The sequence below is a fragment of the Lissotriton helveticus genome, chromosome 8 (genome assembly GCF_964261635.1).
Source record: "Lissotriton helveticus chromosome 8, aLisHel1.1, whole genome shotgun sequence".
NCBI classification, from domain to species: domain Eukaryota; kingdom Metazoa; phylum Chordata; class Amphibia; order Caudata; family Salamandridae; genus Lissotriton; species Lissotriton helveticus.
Genome location: NC_136069.1, coordinates 748,869,873 through 748,895,934, shown reverse-complemented (window position 1 = coordinate 748,895,934; position 26,062 = coordinate 748,869,873). Strand labels below are relative to the sequence as shown.

At 44.4% G+C, this 26,062-nt stretch overlaps 1 protein-coding gene across 3 annotated transcripts in view; it reads right to left on the bottom strand.

The window, feature by feature from the left end:
- Nucleotides 1-26,062, bottom strand: part of MID1 (midline 1) — an 805,692-nt gene that overhangs the window by 204,840 nt on the left and 574,790 nt on the right. For all 3 annotated transcript variants that reach the window (XM_078657585.1, XM_078657583.1, XM_078657584.1), the window contains exon 3: nucleotides 4,862-4,957. In XM_078657585.1, the coding sequence (XP_078513711.1) occupies nucleotides 4,862-4,957 (96 nt within the window). The remainder of the gene's footprint in view (nucleotides 1-4,861; nucleotides 4,958-26,062) is intronic.

Below are 26,062 nucleotides of genomic sequence, written 5' to 3'. Positions count from 1 at the left end.
CCAAGTCCCTTTTATTGTGATCTCGTAAGTTAGCTGCTTGCAGTTGCCAAATTCTTGTACGATTTTGCTCAGGGCCATGTTTGTAATCGTTTTGAATATGTGCTGAATATCTAGCTAATACGTTTGCATCCTTTCCCATAGGAAACAGGTGAAAGGGTTTGCTTAGCATTATATGTATCGCCAGCATAGGTAACGAAGCCGTCGTTTACACACTATTTTGCTGCGTTCATGTGAAAAGAAATGGAACAGATTTGTTTTGTCAGCATTTCAAAGATGAAATGCAGGAAGAAGCAAAAGATGTGTGCTTTAAAAAAAACTTGTGGAATGATTTATTTGTTATATTTCTCTACATTTAGCGATTTTTTTTTCTCTGGTTATTTTTTGGGCATTCTTTATGTAACATGGATGGATCGGAAAGAATACCTTTCCTCCATTTCGTCTTATACCATCAGCAGAGATCGTGCATATGGAGTTGCTCTTTTATTCTGCTCTAGTGCAGCTATGACCATCGCATTAAACTGCAGAACCCGACTGCCACAAATGTGATATTTGGCTGCAGGCCGGGGTGCTGCGCTCAGGGTCATCCGAGGGGTAGTAAGGGTCGTATTCATACCATACGATGCTATCTGACAGGAACGTCTGTCCTGTTGGCGCGTAGAATCTAGCGCAAGTAGCTGAAAGGCCGCCGCGTAGAGGGTTGAAATCGTGACATCGGACGATAGATACCACGTGCTTGCAACCAGTGCTCTTCCTGTTCTTCACATATATATCTGTCAGGCAGTAGAGAGCAAACCCCGATGACACTCCTTGTCGCGGCAGCGTTTTCGTCGGGGAGTCATTCTCGCTGATGAGAGGCTTTTGAATCTAGACCTGTTGCCAGGCAACCTCATGGTTGGGGGTGGTTTGTCTGTGGTGTTTGTTATTGAGGCTTTTAATGCAAATGACGGCCTGTTCCTGCGGAGTCTAACATGTATGTATAGGCATTTATATAGCGCACTACTTACCCGTAGGGTCCCAAGGCGAAGGATCTTTTATTGCGGAATCAGCGTAGCTCTTGCCTTGGGGAGCAGTTAGTGCTGTTTACAAACCAGCAGAGCATGTGGACTCGGTAGTCCAACGCAGATCACTGGAGTAAAGTGACGCCACCTGCTGAGGTGGCCAAGAGGTTACAACGTCCAGACGATAACGCCACTGGCGCCAACGTGAGCAGAAGTGTCATGCGTGGGCCACACAGTGTTTGAAACTACTTCCAGGTGATCTTGGCCCAGTCAGACTTAAAATCAAAGAATGGGAAGTGGGATCATTGGTAAGTATTGTGGGCTCCGCATTTATTTAAATTTGATTACAAATGGGGCCGCGTTGTATAGAGCGGATTTGTGGGGGCCACTGTGATCTCTCGGCCCTGGAAAAGGCAGAGACCTACTTTATTAAAACACTCTTGAAGCTCCCCACCAGTACCCCTACCCTTACATTTAAATTAGATCTAAACCTTAGGGCTTATCACAGGTGGCAGCTCTGAAACCGGTCTTCTATTGATTTAGGGTATGGACTCTGGAAGACCTGGCTCCATTCAGGGAATGTGTTACAGCCTTATTAGCTGGTCGAGTACATATATTTATTCATTGTCTTTATTATATAAAAAACTGGATGACAAAATTTGACATGAGTGACTACCGGTCACATCCCAGTAGCCTCCCTCGAGGCGCTGTGACAATTTAAACAAGTGTGGAAAAGTACGTTTATTGTCTTGCCATTCACTCTGCCATATTTGTGATTCACTCCACCATTTTGTGCTGTGCCCTTGTGACTGACTTTCTCTCTGTATCACGAACACTCTGGAGCTCAAACTTTTGACCTGTTGCATTTCTGCACGGACACTCTGTTCATGCTTTGGTCTGACACTGATTGACCAGCTCGTGCTCAACCAGTCGGACAGGGAATTTCTCAGATGCTTATCGTCCTCACCCTGTACATTGCGCCCTGCAGGCGTCCATCAGCAGGCCTATCCCTGCTTGCTGTGTAATCATACCAATCACCTGTGCTCTGCAGTGGTAAACAGCTAAATATTTGTGGACTCCATTATATAAACATGCTTTTCGCCTACACCTTACAGGGGCCTTCCCGTTACCTGTGCTTATCAGATTAACCTTTATTTGACATGTAATCATGCTATGCCCTGCAGTACCATCTAAATCAGATTAACCTCTGTGAAATATGTAATTATAATGCTTTGCCCATATCCTGCGAAAAACCCCAAAGGCTTCTCACCTGCTGACCCTCCAGATTTTCCATTTGTTTAGGAATGTAATAAAAAGTTAACTGATACAACTCCCTTACATGCCTGGGGCAGGATAAAGAGTATATAATATGTGAAGTGAGACCATTCTAACAGACTGCCTCCTCAGACAGCTATGGGTGTCTGTTGTTGAAGCCTCTCCATCTCATGAGATTGCAATAAATATCCTTTCTCTCTGGCTCCAGTGTTGGTCTCAGTTTGTATTCCGGACCCACGTGGACTATAGGGTGACCCTGACACCTTTGGTGGTGTACCAAAAGACCCCCAAATCCACACAAGCTCTCGGCATTGCGTGGTGGGGGCAGGGGAGTGTCTTCCTTTGAAGTCTGATGTGGGGGGCGGGGGAGCAGATTCCTTTGAAGTCTGATGCCGAGGCTCAGACAAATGGTGTATGATGTGACTGGCGATGTGCACGCGCCTGTTTCACATGAACTGTACCTAATCCGCAGTTTGGATTCGAATTTCGGAAGACTTGATATAATCTCGCCAAGCAAGCATTGCTAAAGCAATGCTGTAGGCTCGACCTAAAAATGGGCCTTGGTTAAACAGCATGCTTTTAATCAGACCATGTGTCTTTCAGGATGTCAACCACAACCCCATGTCTGCAATTTCACGGTGGCTGTTCTCCCACCTTTTAAAGTTGAAAAGCAATAAAATGCAGGTACTGTTGTGTGCCCCCTTCTGACCCTGGAATGATGCATTGTGGTCATCGTTCATGGTTATTCCATCCACCACACTTCTTCACACAAGAAACCTTTGAATTATTTTTGATCAGGATCTTACTTTCAAGCCTCGTATCAAAAAAGTTGTTAGAAGTTGTTTTTTGATACTTCAATCTACCTCTAAAATTCTCCTTCACTCACAGACTTTGAGGAAAATCCTTATTCAATCATTGATTTCTTCCTTCCTGCGTTATAATAACGCCACATATTTCAGATTACCCAAATACATACTGCATCGCCTCCAAAACTGGGCTGAAAATAGGCACCAAATTAAAAGTGGCCCCCATTAACTAATCAGATAGCTAAAAATGTGGCCCGCATTTGAAAATCAGGGCAGCTTTAAACTTGAAAAGAAAAGATGAATAGGTCTTTTGCAAGGTATGGGAGGCTGCATACATCAGTGCTTGCTACAGGAAATGTTTGTGATAATATCTAAAAAGTCAACAGATAAAGCCAGACCAGCAAATCATAAAACAGAATCACAAACAGTCAAAAAACTAAAAAACACAGCCTATACACTTATCTGTCAGACCTTCCCTTCCAGCAGTGCCAGGTTGCTCTATCAGCCGGTCCAACCCTGACTTATCCTGGGACTCTCAAGTAGCTAACCTATTTGTGGCCACCTGAAGAACTTTCATCAGTGCTTAATTAGCAAAAACAATAAGTGCCAGGGCCCTCGTCAGGATGCCACCACAGCTTACCACCCAGTGCCACTGCTAGAGACAGTACTAACACAACTACCAACCATCACACTGCATGAAGTGTGCCATTTCAGACTGTTCGAGGCCCATAGAGCTATAAGAATGGCTTGGGCGGCTGGTATTAGTTGTTTGTAATATATAATGAATTAATAAATAAATATACTGAATAAATAAATAACTGTTGTTCAGCTCATCTTTTAATTGCACAAACAGCACCACCATGTGGCAGCTGTCATAAGTGCTGGTGTTGACAATAAAGTGATAGTGCTGAGCACCGGAAACCATGCCCTCAAATTAAGCACTGCTTTCACTGTCTTCCAGTTACGGATCATAACGCGGTTCACCAGTGCAGGATTTGCACAAGAATATGGTTTTATAAAAGAGTACGTTTTTGTTCAGAATCCTGCACCCGGCGATATCAACTGTCAGGTAACCTAACACCAAGGCTGTCTACCCGTGATTCCATCTTATTCTTCTGTCACCGCCAACCCCCCAGACATTTACTGCCACCTCTCACTTTTTCAAGCACTTGTTCTTCCTTGCTTTCTCCGTTTATCACTGTATTTCCATCTTCTTCTTCCTCTGTCTCTCCCCTACAGTGTTTTTCATGATCTGGCTCTGGGTCAAAGTCTGATGAATTCAAATATGTGCCGGTGGGCCCCACTTGTAAGCACCGGTTCAAATTAAGCACTGCCTCTGAATTAGCCCACGGATGTCTCGGATACAGTTTGCATTTAGACTTTTCCAAACTGCTGAAAACAGATATTTTTATAACAGAGTTTCATATATGTTTCAGTCAAAACTATTAGCATTCTGCACTTTCATCAACTTCCAGGGGGATATTCTAGCAGAAACACATTACATATTACAAAATTTAGTTGACAAGACCACACAAATCACAGTGGAAACATGCCATGACCAATTTAGCTTCAGCCTTCTGATGACACAGTGCTTTTTAAGCAGTGTCAACACTGGAATGGTGGGTTTCATTTATCCCAATTTGCTCTCAAATAAGCCTTCAATAAATATTGTTTGTATGACAGTCTAAAAGGTTAGACACATTCCGCTTTGAAACTTAAAGATGTTTTTCTCCATAAGACGCAGCAAGGAACACATCCGACTTTCAGGTTTTTGACACTTACCTCAACATGCTGGCAGGTCTGAATGAGTTTAGCTAAGAGTGATTCCATCTCTGTGTTCCTTTTAATGAGGTTTGCCAGGTTACACTCCAGGTTTTGCTGTAGAAAGAACAAAACACACGATACATTTAATTTGTTGAACATTTGTTCTTCCCAATACATTTCCTGTAGTTTCACTTTTCTTAATTTGTCAATCTATCAGTAACAACTTGGATACGGAGATTTCTCTAATAATGTAAAATAAGATTACACAGAGCAATGTAAATTTCATACAATAACGATGCGTAAAATAAAAGAACCAGCGAGATGTGCGGTAGCAAATAAATGTTTTGCCTTAAAATTAATACTATATACTGTTCGTAACATTAGTTTACCTTGAGATCTCGCTTGAAAATAAGAAAAATGTTGCTGCAAACGGAGGACGATTAACTTCAGTGACTAAAAGTATGAGTGTGTGAAATTTGCCAAAGAAATGCTTAAAGGATGCTTGAATTTTCTGCAAAATGACAAGTATTAAGTGAAGTACATTTTGATGCATATCTTGAGGAACCTTTCTTCGCAAGGGCATACCTCTCTCAAAAAAGGCAAACGTCTGCTGAATAATGAACTAAATTAAGCTTCAACGACTAAAAGTAGTGGTGTGTTAAATTTGTTGAAGACAATTTAAAGGCATGTATGATTTTTTGGCAAAACTACCAGTATCTTGCGTAACTTTTCTCCATAAGGGTATACCTTGTACAAAAAACGACAAATGTGATACTGGCAGGAGAAGAGTTCCTAGAGAAAATGAAATGAAATACCACCATTGGTAAAGCGCACAGCTACCTCCGGAGAGGTGCCCCGGTGCAGGGAGCCAACTATTGCGCAGAATCACATGGTGCTGGGATAACCTGCCGCCGGTGCCGGGGATCGAACTGTGAAACCTGTGGTCCGGAGTCAGGCACCCTGGCCGCTGCGCCACACCTCTTCCACAAAATGTCGTGTTCGAGGAGGTGTCATTTAGGCCACACACCCCTCGTAGCATCTAAGATCTGCTAATAATCTTGATCAATATCAGCTTTAAGGACACCACACTTCTTTCAAATAAGCTCCTATTGTAACTACTATACATGTTGCGATTCAGTCTACTTTCATTGCCAACATTCAGTGCTATCCCACCACCCTGGTGCAACCCATCTGGAATTTTTTAGGGCACGTTTTGTCTTTCATCCCACCCTTCCTCAGGGTCTCTAAAAGTCTGAAACCTGATGCATGGTATGTATCATCTTAATAGCTCTACGTTGGACCATTCTAATGTATCACAACTACCCTGGAAGCCATGTTTTTCCTGGACCAACAGAGTGCTGAACACCAATTCACTTTCCCCCCGCCACCACCGCTAAGTGTTGTTTTAGAGATCAGGTTTAGAAGGCTCCACTGGGCCCCGCTCCAAGGGTCAAGCATTTGGTTTGTGCTGGAACTGAAAGTTCCCCTCACTCAACAGAGGGTGGGCTATGGAGGCAAAGACCATAGTTGTTATCGCCCCTGTGAACAACTGCAGAAGAGAATTGATATTTGTTCACTTTGGAGGTTAAAACAGAGCTCTAAAGCTGAAAATGGAATTCAGCGGGAAATACAATAGTGGGAGGGTCAGTGGTACTCAGGCTGCAACCTGAGGGCATTGTCAGCCATTAGATATCAGTAAAAGATTCCAATTTAATGTCATGCGTCTGAGCACATTTAACAAAAGCAGCCATGGGTAATGTTGACCCAAGTTTACTGCCATCTACGGCTGCTTTCGCAGGCTTGTTTTTCAGATTTGTGCGCATTACATGTGGTGGTTGACGTGAATATCTGTAAATGGATGAATCAATCATTTTACTGCTCCATTATGATCTTTAATACCCAGTGTGGATTGAGCCTATCTGTCTCCTAGGAGATTCTGAACAGGAGAAGCAGCTCCCTAGCCCCGCACCCCCAGGCCAGCAGACCATTGGCTATTCAGCTACCAGGCAAGTCTGAGCCCTCCTCCCACACCTGCCCAGGCCCCTTAAGACCTTGCTGGGTGCACCCCAAATCCTTCTCCTCCATCTTGTGAATTGCAGCCTACCTGTGCCCCAGATTGCAGTGAGCAGAGTCCAGGAAGTGGTAAGGAGACAGACTAGTGCTGTCTCTTCCCAAAACAAAAGTTGTTTAAAAAATGATTTTCCCTTTCTGTGATTACTTTCTTTGCATGCGGTTGTTACAGTTTAAAATTGCAGTTTTGACCTGCCTGTGATTGCATATTTTATCACCTGTTTTGTGTTTTAAACTTGTGGTTTTCCCTGCCCATGATTGCTTGCATTTAACGTGTTGAATTGTGGGATTTGCAGTCCAACCTCTGTAGTGTGTCCCTCTCATTCCTTGGTGACAATCTGTTTTCCCTCCAAATTTCTCTGCTTTGTGCTAAGACCTGTGTGTTAAAACAGTGCACCCCCAGCCACCATTTTGTGTTCACAAGCCAGTGAGGCCAGCCCCCCTGCCCTCCCCCTCCACCTCCCCCAGCAACAGAGATATTCTACATCAGAGGGTGCTTTTGTGAGCTGTTTAAACTGTATTTACTGGGGCCTGTGCACTTCGTTTTTTGGCCAGCAGGGGGAGTAACGTTTTATTCAAACAGTATTGTTAGATTTCGAGTTAGTGTAGCCTTTACCTGCAGAAGTCTAAAGTGTGAATTGAGCCTGTCTGTCTCCTAGGAGATTCTGAACAGGAGAAGCAGCTTCCAACTCCCAGACCAGCAAACATTGTCTGAGGTTTCTGGGACCTTATATGGTCTGCTAGTGGTTGGCACATGTGTACACTGATTGGTGGTTGTATCTGGTGTTTCTATTGGGTTAGGGTTGATGTCCTCATTGGTCGAGTATTTGAGGGTTCTGATTGGTTTCTGGGTCTGTGATTCAATCATTGTAGGGTTGGGACTAGGGCTAGGGTTAGGATTTCTATTGGAAGTAGGGACTAGGGCTTCCTATGTTATTGGTTGTTGGGAGTAGGGTGGGACTAGGGCTAGGGTTAGACATTTAATTGGAAGTAGCTATTTAGGGCTTCTGGTGTGATTCCTTGTTGGACTAGTTGTGGGACTAAGAGTAGGGTTAGGCTTTCTATTGGAAGTAGGGACTAGGGCTACCTGTGCCATTGGCTGCTTGGACTTGGGTTGGGACTACTGGTAGGGCTAGGGCCTTTATTGGACGTAGAAATCAGGGTTTTTTAACTGATTGGGTGCTTGGACTAGGGCTAAGATTGGCTGTAAGGTCCTGGTCTCCTATTGGTTCTAGATTTTAGGGCTAGTGTTGTGATTGGATAGTGTTAGGGCTAGGGTTCCCATTGACCGAAGGTGTCACCTGATTAGTAGGGCTATAAAAGGCCAGGGTTAGGGCGTCTCAGCCTGGGCGTCGAGGATAAGGGCGGAGAGGACAAGGGCAGTTGCCTTTTTGAGCCTGTTAAGGGCGGAGAGGACAAGGGTAGTTGCCTGTTTGAGCCTGTTAAGGGCGGAGAGGACAAGGGTAGTTTCCTGTTTGAGCCTGCTAAGGGCGGAGAGGACAAGGGTAGTTGCCTGTTTGAGCCTGTTAAGGGCGGAGAGGACAAGGGTAGTTGCCTGTTTGAGCCTGTTTGAGACTGGTCGGGACTAGGGCCAGAAATGCTGCCCTTTTTCTCATTTAGCAATACCCAGCCCACACCATCCACATCCACAAACAGAGCAACACACTCGCACCAAATGTACACCACGCACAACACTATGCACAGATTAATGTACCAGCCTGCACTACAAACCCAACCAAACCACATCTACAGACCCTACTATTCCAACTACCACACATATCCACCATCACCCACAAACAGTACACAACTCTATCCTATACCACTAATCAATACACTCATCACTAACACAACGCCAATCAACACCATACATAACTACATCCCATTCAGACACACTCTCCCTGCTGTAATTACACCTAACAGACCACATTTTATCACTAACAAACATATAATGATCCTTCCATCAGTTGTCCAACAAACACCCTCCTCTCCCTTCTACCATAATAACACTAACACACAACACACACACTGCACACCACCACACTTTGTAACTCTTGCAACAAACCAGTCTAAGATAAACACTCTCACCTCTACGTCATTCCCTCCTACACACAACATACACTCTACTCATAAACACATCACCACCCCCTCCACGTCACAACCTTCTCTCACAAACAATACTACACAACCAAATCCAGTGAATGAAACATATACATCAGTACCCCTTTCACTACACCTCAAAAGCAAAACATATCACACACACCAGCACAACAAGATCTTCAGAGCACAACACCTTATAATACTTACCATCCAAAAAATACATAACATTGACAAATCCCACCATACAAGAAAAAAACCATGGGTGGCACATCCTTCTCTGTTGAAGCAGCCAAACTACGGAACTCTTTACCCCCCAACATAAGATCCACTGGACAGTGTACATGGCTTGCCCCAAATTTATTCAGCAGGACGAGCAAGCCCATCACCCCCCAAAAAGAACTTAGCTGGTTCTAGCACTGCACCTCTGATCCGGTAGTTGAAATCAGATGGCCATGGTTAGGCCTACCCATCGTTATTCTAACTCTGAGCTTTTGCTTGTTCGCTATTGGCAGGTGAGGTGGAGTCCTGCCTCGAGTGGGGTAAATTAGCTTTGGTTGCATCCACCCTTTCAACATTCTTGGCTATCTTTGTCCTTTACGCTGTGCTTAATTCACCTCCCTTTCGAGAAGAAACATACATGCCAGCATTTGGGGAACTAGAATAAACAGGTATTGGCAAAGCCGATGTGTCTTGCTTTTGGTACCTATTGGCTTTCAAACACAAAAGAGGTCCCAGGGGTAAGTTTATAGACCCTATCTGTTAAGCCCCCTGAACAGAATTGACACCAACCTAGAATTAACAGAGAGTCCAACATGAACAATGTACCTAAATATACAGGAAAAAAGGGAGTAGTTTTAACTAAAACGAGTTCCCATCAGTCCACCATCAAGACCGCCCTTCATCATCTGGGATCTCTTATGCATATATAAATCACAATCAGGGGTAAAAAAACCTGTGCTGGCGGGTAAATACACCATGCGCAGGAAAAACCCAGTGTTGATGCTGATGTGAAAAGAATGGCGTTTCTAGTGGTGAACTGAATAGCAGTGCTTAGAAAAATGTGAGTTTGTGAAAACAAAGAGAAGAAGGCTCTAAAATTAGGTCGTGATCGGGAAAACAATTTTAATAACACCCTCACACTCCTAAATCAATAAAAACAGTGCAAATTAGTGGTATAACAAATGTCCACTAAAAAGGATGTAAGGTCGACATGTTTCTGCAGACAAATGGGGTCTAGAGATCCCCTGCTGCTTCCTCAGGACCATTAGTGCTACTGCTAAATTAAATAACGTAAACCATATCACCTGAAAGTGTATGTGTAATCATCTTCTCATCCCACGTGATGGGAAGGAACAGCTCCACCTCACCTGGCACGAGCTCAGGTAGTGGATGCACCGCACTCTCCGTCGGTGCACCGGTCGTCCCTCTAAGCTCTCTCGTAGGGAGGAGCTTTGCCAATGGTTTTTACCAATGTTGTACTACATCCCAATGCTGAGCTGCATGGCTAAGGAAGAATAAACAAGCATTTGCAATGCAACGGTCTCGCCTTTAGTTAAGCTTAAGCAATTCTGTTTGTAATTAGGTTGCTTTTAGCTTTGCTTTTATTTGCGTTTTTTTAAACGTTTATGTACATACCATGCATATGTATGTTTATGTATGAATGCATTAATGAATGTATGAATTGTCATGAGTGATGTCACTGACCATGTCATGAGTGATGTAATATGTGACGTCATCAGCAGTGCATTGCACGCGCAAGTTATAGTGAGTCCAACTAACTATAACGTGGGAATTTCAATGGTTTTATGTGAGTAAAATTTCCAGCTGACTATAACTGGTGTGAAACCTATGGTTTTTTCAGTGAATTTAATAGGTTTTTTAAATGCTAATTCCTAACTATAACTGGTGTGAAACCTATGGTTTTTTCAGTGAATTTCATAGGTTTTTTAAATGCTAATTCCTAACTATAACTGGTGTGAAAACTATGGTTTTTTCAGTGAATTTGATAGGTTTTGTAAATGCTAATTCCTAACTATATATAGGGACTCAAACCTATGAAATGCAATATTTTTTATAATGAATCCTATATTGTATATTTATGTAATACTTTTTGAATTTTTTTTTATTTTTTTGCCCTGGAGCGCCACCACCATCAAGAGGACCACCACAACATCACAATGGTGGTCAAGAAGAAGAAGAGGAGGAGGAGGAGGGGAGTAGGACATTCCTGCCAGAAGACAATACCCCATATAGGCCAAAGCAGCACATTGTATGGGAGTTTTTTTCCATCCCATAGGGCAAGAAGAAAGTGAATGCGCCAAAGGTGACTTGCCAAATCTGTGGCTCTGAACTTTCAAGGGGGAACCCTAATAAGAAATATTCATTTGGCAATAACACCATGATTCGGCACATGCAGCGCAAGCATCCCAACAACTATGCTGCGGCAGAGGTGAGAGAACTGGCCAGTAACCCTCCCCAATCTTCACCCAGCACCTCCAAAAGAAAGCAACCCACTCCATCGGGACCAGAGACAAGGGAGGTGGTCCCAAACATACAACCACAGTTTGGTGAATTCAAGATCACTTGTATTTTTTGTGGTAAGACCATCACCTATGGTGAGCAGAGCATAAAGCTCATCAACCGTGCTGGTGACAACCACAATTGCCCCAAAAAAACATAATTTTTTCCTTATTTTTTTTTGCTCCAGTTGAGCCGTTTACAATTCCCTATTTTTTGTTTCTCCCCATAAAAATAACCAAAAAAATATAAAATAGTTCATAAAAGCCAAAAAAAGTACAAAATGTTCAAAAAAACATTTAAAAAAATATAAAACAACAAAAATAAGAAAAAAAACAGTTCTTTTTAGAACTACCTCCAATTTATAAAAAAAGGCTACATTTAAAAAAAAAATCTGTTATTCTTTTTTCCCCATGGTACGCTACCCGGTACGCTCCCCGGTGCGCGTACCGGGCGCTCCCCCCGCGCAAATCGAATTTAAAAAAAAAAAAAATTGTCCGCGGGGCCCTTTTATAGCCCCCACATCAAACCTAGGGGGTCAGGGAGAGTCTACTCTGCCCCCTTATAGTCATTTCCCCCTTTGTTTTTGCCACCTCTTGTGTCTCGATCCTACCGAGACACAAGATGGCGGCCGCTCCGGACTGTTTGGAATGTTTACAGACACCCGAGAGCCAATCAGCTTTCCGCGCGCGAACTCGCGTAGCGAGCTGGTTCGCGCCCCGGTGCGCGTACCGGGGCGCGCTTATAGATATATATATTTTTTTGAACCTAAATTACAAAAAATTCTCTGGAGCACATATCTTGAGACATAGCACAGGCACATCGGGCTACCAGTACCTACAATTTTGCCAAGTTTCGTGGGAATCCATTCAGCCGTTCGGGCTAAAAGTGAGTCCAACCGCCCTATGGAAATTAACATGGGGAAAACACGTTTTGGGACCCCCCTTTTATCTCGGCCCCCGCTTGACGAATCCCCCCCCAATTTTCAGGGAAGGAGCGGAGCGGAGCTGGCCACCTATTTTGAGAAATTCGCGAAAATTCGTCCACCGGCGCCAAAGTTATTCCAAATAGAATGTTGCGGATTTCCTATGGAAACTAGGTCCTAACTATAACTACCTACTGGCGACCGCCAGTAGGTAATATATATATTTATACACATGCATATGCATATATATATGCATGTTATGTTCATGAAAGTTTGAAAAATACTAATAAAAGTAAAGGTAAAAAGCCACCCGATTACAAACAGAATTGTTTTAAGTGTAATAAAGATGACTATCTGTGACTGATGCTATATATCACTTGTCTGAATGTGTTTGAGTTGCAAATTGTCCTGATAACCTTTTTAAATGCCAATAAAAATATGTTTAAAAAAATAAATAAAGAGGAGACCTATTGCATTTTGAATGTTTTTTCACTAGTGCCTTTAGGCAAAGAGTAAAGGGTTGGAGTACGGTCACGCTGTTTTTGCAGATTGAGCAGTAGAAAGTGAGTAGTAGAGAGTGATTAGATAGTGAGTAGTAGAGAGAAGTAGAGAGTTAGTAGTAGAAAGTGAGTAGAGAGTACTAGACAGTACTAGAGGGTGAGTAGAGTGAGTAGTAGAGAGTGAGCTGTAGAGAGTAGTAGTCGTGAGTAGTAGCTAGTAGAGAGGGAGTAGTAGACTAATAGAGAGTAGAGAGTAGTAGAGAGTAGAGTAGTAGAGCAGTAGAGCGTGTGTAGTAGTAGTACAGAGTAGTGAGTGTGTAGTATAGAGTGAGTAGCAGAGAATAGTAGAGAGTAGCGACTGTGTAGAAGCGAGTGTGTAGTAGCAATATGTAGTAGCGAGAGTGTAGCAGAGAGTGTGTAGTAGAGTAAGTAGTGAGTGTGTAGTATAGAGTGAGTAGTAGAGTAGTGAATTTGTAGTAGAGTGTAGTAGTAGTGAGTGTGTAGTAGAGAGTAGTATATGGAGTAGTAGAGTGTGTAGTAGTTAGTGTGTAGTAGTGAGTGTGTAGTAGAGTGTGTGTAGTAGAGTGTGTGTAGTGGAGTGTGTGTAAACAGTGAGTAGTAGATAATAGTAGAGAGTGTGTTGTAGAGTATGTTGTAGAGAGTGTAGTAGAGAGTGTAGTAGAGAGTGTGTAGTTGAGAGTGTGTAGTAGAGTAGTGAGTGTGTAGTAGAATAGAGTGTGTAGTAGAGAGTGTGTAGTAGAGAGTGTCATTGAGAGTGTAGTGTAGTGTGTAGTAGAGTGTGTAGTACAGAGTAGTGAGTGTGTAGAAGTGTGTAGTAGAGAGTGTGTATTAGACAGCAGAGTGTGTAGTAGAGAGTGTGTAGTAAAGAGTGTGTAGTAGAGAATAGTAGAGAGTAGTAGAGAATAGTAGAGTGTATGTAGTAGTGTGTAGTCCAGGCTCAATGTATGACCCTAGCATTGGGATGCGTTGAAAGGTTTGTTTGAGAGGTCCTCGCCTGGACGTGTGTCAAAGGTCAAGTGATTCAGAATCGGGGCACAAGTGACGAGACCAAGGCCGAGATGATTTGATGGAGCTGGCACATTTACATGGCCCTGGAAGTGCAGCGCCAAAGCCCCTGACGCCAGCCGCTACATCGTGTTTTTGAGATTAGCGGAGGGAGGCTGCCTGTTGTTCAGAGTCGGGGTACAAATGACGAGACAAAGGCCGAGATGCTTTGATGGAGTTGGCACATATACATGGCCCTGGAAGTGCAGCGCCGCAGCCCCTGACACCAGCCGCTACATCGTTCGAAAAACAGAATTCGAAAATTGCTCGACCTGTGGGGATTTACTGTCTTGAGTGTGTACGATTTCATGAAGTGTTAATCTTGGCAGGGCGGCAAGGGCAGTGGCACGCGGTGAGGTCTCGGCAGCTCGGCACTGTAACTGGCGTAACCCGATCATAGGGGTTCCCTGGATACAGAATAAGGGTTCATTTTTACCTCACCGTGGGTGGGTGTCTTTTGTCCGACTGTAGTACTTCCTTAGCGTGAAAAGGGCACGCACTTTGGTCCCTACCATGTTCCAAGAAATCAGGCAGTGTGTTTTTCTGCAGCTTTGCACGCCATGCATTTCTAGCTATACTGGGTTAGTGGGATCGGGTTGACAGGCATGTTTATAACAAGCGTTCACCATTTGTCTCTAAGCCCCGTCCTTTTCAGACTGGGTGCCCCGACTTTCTGCTGGGGTAAAAGGTTCCTTATCTTCTTTATGGGGCCATCTGGACCCATAAGGAAGATAAGAAACCTTTTACTTCAGCAGTAAGTCAAGGAACCCAATCTGAAAAGGACGGGGCTTAAAGAGAAAGAAGAACGTCACTAGGACGTCTTCTCCAATGGCTGGCCACCGTTTAGGAGGCCAGCCAATGGAGAAGAGGGGCTTAACCCTCGCTAGTGAAGTTCACTCTGAGACATAAAATCTCGCGAGCTCGACTGCGCATGTGCGCAGTACGACACGCGAGACCTAAAAAACATATGACATGCCCGCCAGTGTCATTCTATAGACGTGAGCACCATGCATGACTGCGCTTACATAATGATGCAGGCGCTTTTTTATTATTTTTATTTACCTATCTGAATAGGACAGAAATTTTGTTTTAAAGTGCAAAAGAGTTTTCTTTTCAAAGTGGGTGGGGAAAGCAACACTGGGGGTGGAAGAAACATAGGGCGCTAGGGGGTGGAAGCAACATGGTGAGGACAGGGGTTGGAGGGAAGTACTATGGAGGGCGTTGGGGGAAGCAAAATGGAAGGCGCGGGTGAGGGGAAGCAACATGGAGGGTGGGGAGGAGGTAACAGAGAGAACATATAGGGGGCAGAGAACAATTAACTGGTGGGGGAGCAAAATGGAGCACAGAAATAGAAAAGCAAATGAGCAAGTGAAAGAGCACTGTGAAGCTGGGTGGAGTTTAACACACAAGTGAGAGAGCAACACAGGGGGAGCAGCAGAGGAGGGAGAGTGCATCATAGAGGGGGCAGGAAGGAACATACAGGAGACGGAGCAGCAAAGAGCGAAGAGGAGGAAAAAGAAGCACACTAGGGAGACAGCTGGGAAGCACATACTCTCTTCTGGGAAAGAAAAAAGTAGTTGCCTAAAAGTGAACAGTGGAAGGACACTAGTAAATTTGACAAAGCACCGGAGGAGGGGCAGGCACAAGATGGACAATGCAAGCCATCAAATAAGCTTGGCAAATTAGGGTGTTAATGAAGCCAACCAATAGTAAGCACATGGGGGTGGGAGGCTGCAACCCACTGTGTGTTTTTTGATAAGACCACAAGGTCTTTTGGAATCAGACAGCTGTACTGTCTGGTAGGCTTGACCTAAATAGTGGGGACATTTAATTTGCCATTGGCTTGCACTGTATCTGAGGAAAGCTAAAATAAATATCTATTTGGCTTAAACAGCAATATTCTCTCTCTTAAATTGGAAACACTGGCAAGTATGAGCTAACAAATGCTGTAATCCAGATGTAGCTGTATGGCCATTTCATGTTATGTTCACTGCATGGTGCTCACTAGTGATTCAGATGGTGTTAATGTCTTCCCTGGGACCTTAACATTTTAAAAAATGTACTAGGGATGGGGCAGGACTGGGGAGGAAGGAAGTGGACAAAGAGGGGGCGTTAGGAGGGTTTGGCAGAAGAACCCTTACACAGGAGCTCCCATTTACACATACCCTGCATTTGAGAGACATAAAAGGTGAAAGGAAGGTGCAGTGATTTCTATCGTACGGCAATAGTAGGCGACAGGCTAGGGGGCTCCAGCAGGGATGTACTAAAAAAATCACTACAAGAACCAGATCCGGTTCCATTTATAGAAGGGTGGGGAGCTGTAAAGTGCCACTTGCCTGGCTAGATTTCTCCACTCTGGAAAAGAAAGTCCTGGGTGGGGGCCCGGGGGGACTTGCGAGAGGGGGTATTTGAGGGAGTAGCAGAGGATCATTTTGCTTCTGGTCTGGGAAAAATATTCAAAGGGAGCCAAAAAAAAAGCCAATGTGATTTGAGCCCGAACAAGGTTCTTGAAATGCTTTAACTTGTTACTTTTTGAGCAGGCCCAGCATCTTTGTGAGCGAGGGCGATTCATCATTTCTTTGTGTATGACTAACTTCCAACAGAAAATTTGGGAGCAGAACTCTGCCCCCATCCGGGAGCACAGCCTTCATGCATAATGAAATGCCGCAAACTTTACATGTTTTCCCAATTGTTTATTCGTATAATTGTAATCCAAAGTTTATCGTTATTTCAAATTGTATCCATGTCACAAAAAGACGCTTATGCCTTCATTTCATTCTTAATGGAACAGGAATGCCAATCCAGGCCTTCTCCTGCAACATGACGATGTGCATACATTAATTCATGAGCGTCACTTTTCATTTCCCAATGCATTTCGAGCCTTTACTCTGGCTCTTCGTCAGGGGTTTAAGTGTCTATAAATGAAAACACATATGTTAAACTCTATATCTGACTCAGTAACATTCATTAATAGTTACACATGCGGTTATTGCTCTTTACCCAAATCAACATTTTCCCGCTAAATGATGCAACCTTCTGTTGCCATTTTTAATGAGTATCCCTGCTTCTTGAACTTTCTCCCCTTCTTCTCTCTAACCGATACCCGTTATCTCCATTTTACTGCCCCAACTCCTTGTCAACCCCCCTGTTTTTATGACAAAAGCAAAATAACCATCCCTTAGAAATAGTCCTCCTTGAAAATCCGTACCTTTCAAACAAACAGTGCAAACGTCCTCCCCACGTCTTCATTCCCCGAAGGGATTCAACCTACTTCTCAAAAATCTCTGATTTTAACCTTTTTTCGTCACTTGTCTCCTCCCCTCCCATTCACCTGTTCCACATTGAAACTCTCTCACTGATTGCCCTGTAGTTGTTCTCACAGAACAACTACAGGGCAATCAGTGAGAGAGTTTCAATTTTTTTTTGAGTGTAATGAATGTTACTGGGTCAGATATAGAGTTTAACATATGTGTTTTCATTTATAGACACTTAAACCCCTGACGAAGAGCCAGAGTAAAGGCTCGAAATGCATTGGGAAATGAAAAGTGACGCTCATGAAGTAATCTATGCACATCGTCATGTTGCAGGAGAAGGCTTGGATTGGCATTCCTGTTCCATTAAGAATGAAATGAAGGCATAAGCGTCTTTTTTGTGACATGGATAAAATTTGAAATAACGATAAACTTTGGATTACAATTATACGAATAAACAATTGGGAAAACATGTAAAGTTTGCGGCATTTCATTATGCATGAAGGCTGTGCTCCCGGATGGGGGCAGAGTTCTGCTCCCAAATTTTCTGCATTATTACCCTGCGTGGCAAAGGGCTGACCACGTGTCTCGGGAAGCACGCGAAACAAAACATCAATAGAGAAAAGGGAATGAACTTAAAACTGATTGAAGAAGGTGTGCACATCATCGTCCTGTCTAAATTGAATGTATTACTTTCGAACCGTTTGACGAGTAGCACCCATCAGAGCATGAAAGATTTGAGGAAACTGCGAACTGTCACAAAAGAGACAATTGGAAGAACTTTTTCAAGAGCGGGATCTAACGTAAAATATATATGAAGTGCAATTGAAGTTGGACAGTTGCTGTATCTAAGGGCTCATTTTTAATAACTTACTGATGTTTATTTTATTGTTGCGCAGTATTTTATTGCTTTGCTGAATAAGCTGTTATTGGAAAGATCGTAACATTACGCAATTAACATTGGAGATGAGAACTGTGGGTGGGCGGAGCATTATTGAGTATTTTAAGTGCTTTGGGAGGGTCAGGGGGAAGGGAGACGCACTCAGGAGAGTACCTGTTTTCACGCTTACTGTGAGGAACGGAGGGTTACATTAAGTGCATTGTGGGATTTGTAGGTAGCAACCCAGAAAGAAAGGAGAACAACTACAGGGCAATCAGTGAGAGAGTTTCAATGTGGAACAGGTGAATGGGAGGGGAGGAGACAAGTGACGAAAAAAGGTTAAAATCAGAGATTTTTGAGAAGTAGGTTGAATCCCTTCAGGGAATGAAGACGTGGGGAGGACGTTCGCACTGTTTGTTTGAAAGGTACGGATTTTCAAGGAGGACTATTTCTAAGGTATGGTTATTTTGCTTTTGTCATAAAAACAGGGGGGTTGACAAGGAGGTGGGGCAGTAAAATGGAGATAACGGGTATCGGTTAGAGAGAAGAAGGGGAGAAAGTTCAAGAAGCAGGGATACTCATTAAAAATGGCAACAGAAGGTTGCATCATTTAGCGGGAAAATGTTGATTTGGGTAAAGAGCAATAACCGCATGTGTAACTATTAATGAATGTTACTGAGTCAGATATAGAGTTTAACATCTGTGTTTTCATTTATAGACACTTAAACCCCTGACGAAGAGCCAGAGTAAAGGCTCGAAATGCATTGGGAAATGAAAAGTGACGCTCATGAATTAATCTATGCACATCGTCATGTTGCAGGAGAAGGCCTGGATTGGCATTCCTGTTCCATTAAGAATGAAATGAAGGCATAAGCGTCTTTTTGTGACATGGATACAATTTGAAATAACGATAAACATTGGATTACAATTATACGAATAAACAATTGGGAAAACATGTAAAGTTTGCGGCATTTCATTATGCATGAAGGCTGTGCTCCCGGATGGGGGCAGAGTTCTGCTCCCAAATTTTCTGCATTATTACCCTGCGTGGCAAAGGGCTGACCACGTGTCTCGGGAAGCACGCGAAACAAAACATCAATAGAGAAAAGGGAATGAACTTAAAACTGATTGAAGAAGGTGTGCACATCATCGTCCTGTCTAAATTGAATGTATTACTTTCGACCCGTTTGACGAGTAGCACCCATCAGAGCATGAAAGATTTGAGGAAACTGCGAACTGTCACAAAAGAGACAATTGGAAGAACTTTTTCAAGAGCGGGATCTAACGTAAAATATATATGAAGTGCAATTGAAGTTGGACAGTTGCTGTATCTAAGGGCTCATTTTTAATAACTTACTGATGTTTATTTTATTGTTGCGCAGTATTTTATTGCTTTGCTGAATAAGCTGTTATTGGAAAGATCGTAACATTACGCAATTAACATTGGAGATGAGAACTGTGGGTGGGCGGAGCATTATTGAGTATTTTAAGTGCTTTGGGAGGGTCAGGGGGAAGGGAGACGCACTCAGGAGAGTACCTGTTTTCACGCTTACTGTGAGGAACGGAGGGTTACATTAAGTGCATTGTGGGATTTGTAGGTAGCAACCCAGAAAGAAAGGAGAACAACTACAGGGCAATCAGTGAGAGAGTTTCAATGTGGAACAGGTGAATGGGAGGGGAGGAGACAAGTGACAAAAAAAGGTTAAAATCAGAGATTTTTGAGAAGTAGGTTGAATCCCTTCAGGGAATGAAGACGTGGGGAGGACGTTCGCACTGTTTGTTTGAAAGGTACGGATTTTCAAGGAGGACTATTTCTAAGGTATGGTTATTTTGCTTTTGTCATAAAAACAGGGGGGTTGACAAGGAGGTGGGGCAGTAAAATGGAGATAACGGGTATCGGTTAGAGAGAAGAAGGGGAGAAAGTTCAAGAAGCAGGGATACTCATTAAAAATGGCAACAGAAGGTTGCATCATTTAGCGGGAAAATGTTGATTTGGGTAAAGAGCAATAACCGCATGTGTAACTATTAATGAATATTACTGAGTCAGATATAGAGTTTAACATCTGTGTTTTCATTTATAGACACTTAAACCCCTGACGAAGAGCCAGAGTAAAGGCTCGAAATGCATTGGGAAATGAAAAGTGACGCTCATGAATTAATCTATGCACATCGTCATGTTGCAGGAGAAGGCCTGGATTGGCATTCCTGTTCCATTAAGAATGAAATGAAGGCATAAGCGTCTTTTTGTGACATGGATACAATTTGAAATAACGATAAACATTGGATTACAATTATACGAATAAACAATTGGGAAAACATGTAAAGTTTGCGGCATTTCATTATGCATGAAGGCTGTGCTCCCGGATGGGGGCAGAGTTCTGCTCCCAATTTTCTGCATTATTACCCTGCGTGGCAAAGGGCTGACCACGTGTCTCGGGAAGCACGCGAAACAAAACATCAATAGAGAAAAGGGAATGAACTTAAAACTGATTGAAGAAGGTGTGCACATCGTCGTCCTGTCTAAATTGAATGTATAACTTCCAACAGAGTCAGGGAGGCGTGGAGAAGGTCCAGTAATTCCAGACTAGAAGTCTTACCTCTATTTCCACTCGCTTGGGTTTGGCTGCACAATATGCTTTCGTTCTGCTTCATCCACATTTGCCACATATGATAAAAAAAATACCTGGTAATTGCGCTCATTACCAACCACGGGCACGTATAAACTAAGCCAGGGATATCAATCTGGCTTGTACAACTAGTTATTTTCTTTTCTTCTTCTCCTTGCATCCTCGCGCCAATTTTTACGTTAGTTATGAGACCCCTCACGTGAAAATCGGTTTATAATATGTAAGCACACGTCATATCGCCTGTGGTGTGAGCTTTGCAGCCACGCAGACCCTGTGAAAGGAGGGGTGGGGAGGGTGAGTAAAGGAAAACAGAGCTTCCTGGATTCAACAAGCATTTACAATGCAATGGTTTCGCCTTTTGAAAAGTTTGAGCTATTGGCATTGTAAATGACAATTTTTATTTATGTGTTGGTTTTGAAAATAAATAAATAAATGGCATTGTCTCTCGCAAATGCGAGACATATAGCATTTGCAATGCAATAGGTCGCGTATTTAAGCGAGTTTGAGCTAATGATATTGCAGATAACAATGAGAGCTCAGGCCAAATTACTAGCACCAATGGTAGGCGGGAAACACAGGCCCCTCAAAGCGAGCAGATTTCCTGTCCTTCCACAAGAAGGGAGGGGGGGCAACCAGACAGGACTTTATAGTGAGTACACATACACACAAACATCTTATAGGACAAACGTTGCACAGAGAGCGTGTCATACACAGATGACAAGCAGTCCTCGCTATGAAGAGGCCGTGTGTGTTGGCACATCTCACAACGGAGGCACGTGTCATGCATAGAGTGGGATAAGTATCTTATGCTGAAGACACAGTTACACTGTGCAGGGAGAGAACGGTCATCTTGCAGTGCGAACATACATCTATCAGAGTGCTGACTGTGAAAGAAAGATGCTTATACTGAGGATATATATTTATATATACACACACACACACCTCACAGTAAACGCACACACACACCTCATAGTGAGTACACGCACATGCCCCAATGAAGGCGGGTGTACAGTGAGAGCACGTGCATCTGACAAAGTATCCAAAGTAAAGTGTCCGGGTACATGAACCTCTCACACTGATGGCTCATGGACACCTTTTCGTGATAGCACACATTCATCTGACAAAGGGCACATGTATGTGGAGATCTCACAGTAGTGACACGCATGCAGCTTTTAGTGAGAGCATCTACATCTGACCCAATGTATAATGTACCGTGCACCTCTCACCGTGATAGCAGCTATGCACCGTATAATGACAGCACAAGTACACCCGATGTAGCGCACACTGTGAAGTGTCCATGTAGGCGTGCACATCACACAGATGTACACCTTATTATAGTGAGAGAACATGTGATTCTCACAATGAGGACACGTGTGCCCCTTATAATGAGAGCACGCGTGCCTCTCACAGTGAAGGGACCTTACACTGGAAGCAGAGGGTCCTCTCACAGTATGGGCACGCCAACACCGTACATTGAGAGAACGTGCGCCTTACACAACAAGGGCATATTTATGCACCTTAGCGTGACAACACTTAGATGTGACAGAGGGTGCACTGTGAGGTGCTCACGGACGCGCACATCTCACAGTGAGGGCACACACGCAGCCTAAAATGAGAGCACAGTGAGGGCACATAAACAACTTATAGTGAGAGCTCGAGGACATCTCACATTGAGGGCAAATCTACACCTTACACTGGGAGCAGAGGGGCCTCTCATAGTATGGGCACACATGCACCTTACACTGAGGGTACAAGTGCACCTCGCAGTGAGGGCACATACTCACCTTATAGTGAGGGTGCAAGTGCACCTTATATCGAGAGCACTTGTAAATATTACACCCAAACGCCATATAGCGAGAGCAAACATGTATCTCCTGTCCAGACCATGCTATACGCTAGAGTGAGACAGCATACATGAGCTCGACCTTACACGCCCAGTGGCAAGGTATATTTACACGCCCTATAGCAAAGGCAAATGTTTACTCTGAGTCCACACAGGGAAAGTAAAAAAGCAAACTGTAAAATAATGTATGAGGCAGCTCTGTGCTGTGGAAGAATTCTCGTACGTCCACATCCCTTCATCTACATGTGTAGTGGGCGAGAGGGGAGGACCTCTCCTGCAGGAGTATATCCCCAAATCTAAAAATCAGTTAAACATTTTGTGCATGCGCGTTGCTCCATCGCTGAATTACATCAAAGAAATGCTCCTAACACGTTTACAGTATAAAACCTTCGGGTGGCAGCAGAGGTAAAGACACTAAACTGCAGACGGCGAAAGTCTTTTGCGCCAACAGGGGGAGGAGTTAGAGGGTTACTGTATCCGGGGAAAAAGAATTGATCGCTAGTCATCCTTCCGAGAAAACACAATTCCGGGTAGCTGAGTGTGCCCGCCCCGACGAACTTTTGAGTTGCAGACTAAAATGCAAACTAAAATGCTGCTTACTTCCGTAGTGCTAGAGTGTGAGCAAGTAGCGACAGGCGCTAGGCCGGGCAGAATCAATTCTACGGTTTTATGGGACCTGTTAAATCAAGGATGAAATTCGAGTTGTTTTGACCAGTCCTGCGGAGTCCACAGGGAGATTTGTGATTAAGTCTCGGACACTCGACTCTCACAGCCAGTGAAGGCAATTCTAAGGTGCCCACTTTCAAAGAAAACAAGGAAAGGCACGGACAGCGGGAGGGGGGGCAGGAAAGGCACGGACAGCGGGAGGGGGGCGGGAAAGGCACGGACAGTGGGAGGGGGGGCGGGAAAGGCACGGACAGCGGGAGGGGGGGCGGGAAAGGCACGGACAGCGGGAGGGGGGACGGGAAAGGCACGGACAGCGGGAGGGGGGCGGGAACGGCAAGAAAAAGCACTCACCTGGACTTCTTCCGGCGGTGGCCGGCCTGCAATGACCAAAACAAACCTTCCCCCCCCCCAAAAAAATAGGAACCGCCCACCACCGCAATGACGTTGTCAAAGGGGCAGGATGAGTAAAAATGGCCGGAACACCCCCGAATCTGCTCCGCAATTGACGGACAGATCTCTGTTCCAATGGCTAGCCTCCATTTATGGAGCTAGCCAATGGAACAGAGGGCGGATTCCCAAACCACATACTGTAAACATTAGATTTCGCCTGCGCCGAAAAGCTGCGCGGTGCGCAGCTTTCGACGAGGCGAAACCTAAAAACCACTTTTTATTGCCCCCGGCAGAGAACTTCGCAAAGCTCGCGCTGGGTGGAGGCAAATCCGACGAAGCCACCATTTGACATCATACTGTACAACCATAAGTAGCTGTGGTCAACAAGAACCCAGCGAAGACAGGGTGACTTCGTACAACTAAACACCCCAAACATTCAACACATTAAAAGAAAATGATGCAGTAAGTGCAGGAGCTTTGCACATTGCTCTGGGAGCAGTGATTCAGAAGAACACTGCAAACGTTGCCAACGCAGAAGGTAAACCATTGAATGAATGAATGAATTAAATAAAATTTATACCGCGCAACTAAAACCCGAAGGCATCAAGGCGCCTAACAAACAGATCAGAAAACAAAAGGCAGAGCACAACTACAAATATGCCTTCGCGAAAAGATGAGTTTTCAGCGCCTTTCTAAATGACTGCATGGTGGGAAGGGACTTAAGTTCCATCGGGAGAGTATTCCAAGACTTAGATGCTAGCGTAGAAAAAGCTTTGACACCCCATTTAGCTCTACGGGTGCGTGGTACCGATAACAAAAATTTGTTGGAGGAGCGCAAGTTCCTAGAGGGACTATAAAGGGACAGGATGGACCCAATCCCAGTAGAACTACCTCTAGCCAAGGCCCCGTAAGTCATGCACAGAGTTTTGAAGCAAATACGATCTTCAATGGGAAGCCAGTGTAGCAGTTTTCTGGCAGAGGTGGCCGAGGCACGTCTAGGAAGATCTAATACAAATTTGGCCGCCGCGTTCTGGACCAACTGCAAGCGCTGCAACAGACCCTTATTTAGTCCCGCGTACAGCGCATTACAGTAGTCCAGACGGGAGCCAATAAGTGCGACCACGACTTGTTTTCTGGCCTGCTGGGAGAGATAGTGTCTAATTATCCTCAATACATGGATTATACCCCAGCAGGTTGAAACCGTTCTATTGACCTGTTGACGCATGCTGAGGGTAGGGTCAATCAGAACTCCTAGATTTTTGGCCAAAGAGGCCGGGACAGGACAAGTTCCCAGTGAGTCCGGCCACCAGCTTGCTGACCATATCTCCTCCTTCCCTCCGAACACCATGACCTCCTTCTTCTCCCCATTTAGTTTCAATGAATTGTGAATCATCCATTGCGCGACTGCCTCCATACAAGATCTAAAATTGGAGGCAGTCGTGCTGGCCGACTGGGAGAGAGAGACGAGGATCTGGGTGTCATCAGCATAGGAAACTACCTCCATCCCGAAAGATCTAATCAGTCTAGCAAGAGGGGTCACATAGATGTTAAAAAGGGTCGGGCTTAATGCCGACCCCTGAGGGACCCCACAATGCACAGACAGGGATGGAGATAGGAAATCCCCCAACATCACCCTCTGCTCTCTCTGATCGAGGAACGAGGTCAGCAAACGCAGGGCAGACCCCTCAACACCAATCTCCCTCAGACGAGATGTTAAAACCGAGGGAGAGAGGGTGTCGAAGGCCGCCGTGAGGTCTAGCAGGATCAGGAGGGTGGTCAAGCCCCTATCGGCACGTGTGCGGATATTATCCAGCACTATGGTAAGGGCCGACTCGGTGCTATGTTCCCTCCTGAAACCATGCTGAGAGTAATCCAGCTGACCCGAACTTTCCACGAAACCCACGAGATGCTTATTCAGATGGGTTTCAAGCATTTTCGCAGGGGCAGGGAGCAGTGAGATCGGGCGGAAGTTTTTTAATACTCCAGGGTCAAGAGATGGTTTCTTAAGCAAAGGCTTTACCACAGCCCTCTTCCATTGCTGAGGGAAGATGCCGTCCGTTATCGCCCTGTTCATAATTTCAACCAGGGAGGGAAGGAGAGATTCCCTGCACTGCTTAAGAATCCTAAGCGGACAGGCATCTAATGGGGAGCCCGACCTGGTTTTATTCAGGAGATTTTCTAACTCCTGAAGAGAGAGAGGAGGAAAGACGGCAAGGCGCCTCTCAGCAGAAACTGGTGCAGAAGCAGAAGGGAGAGAGGGCACAGTGATAAGAGTCCTCTGCAGCTCTAAAGCTGAATAAATATCAGCGATCTTGGTCTGAAAGAAGAGCGCTATGTTGTTACAGAGTTGCTGAGAGGTAATAACAGGGTCCGGGGTCTGCAAGGATG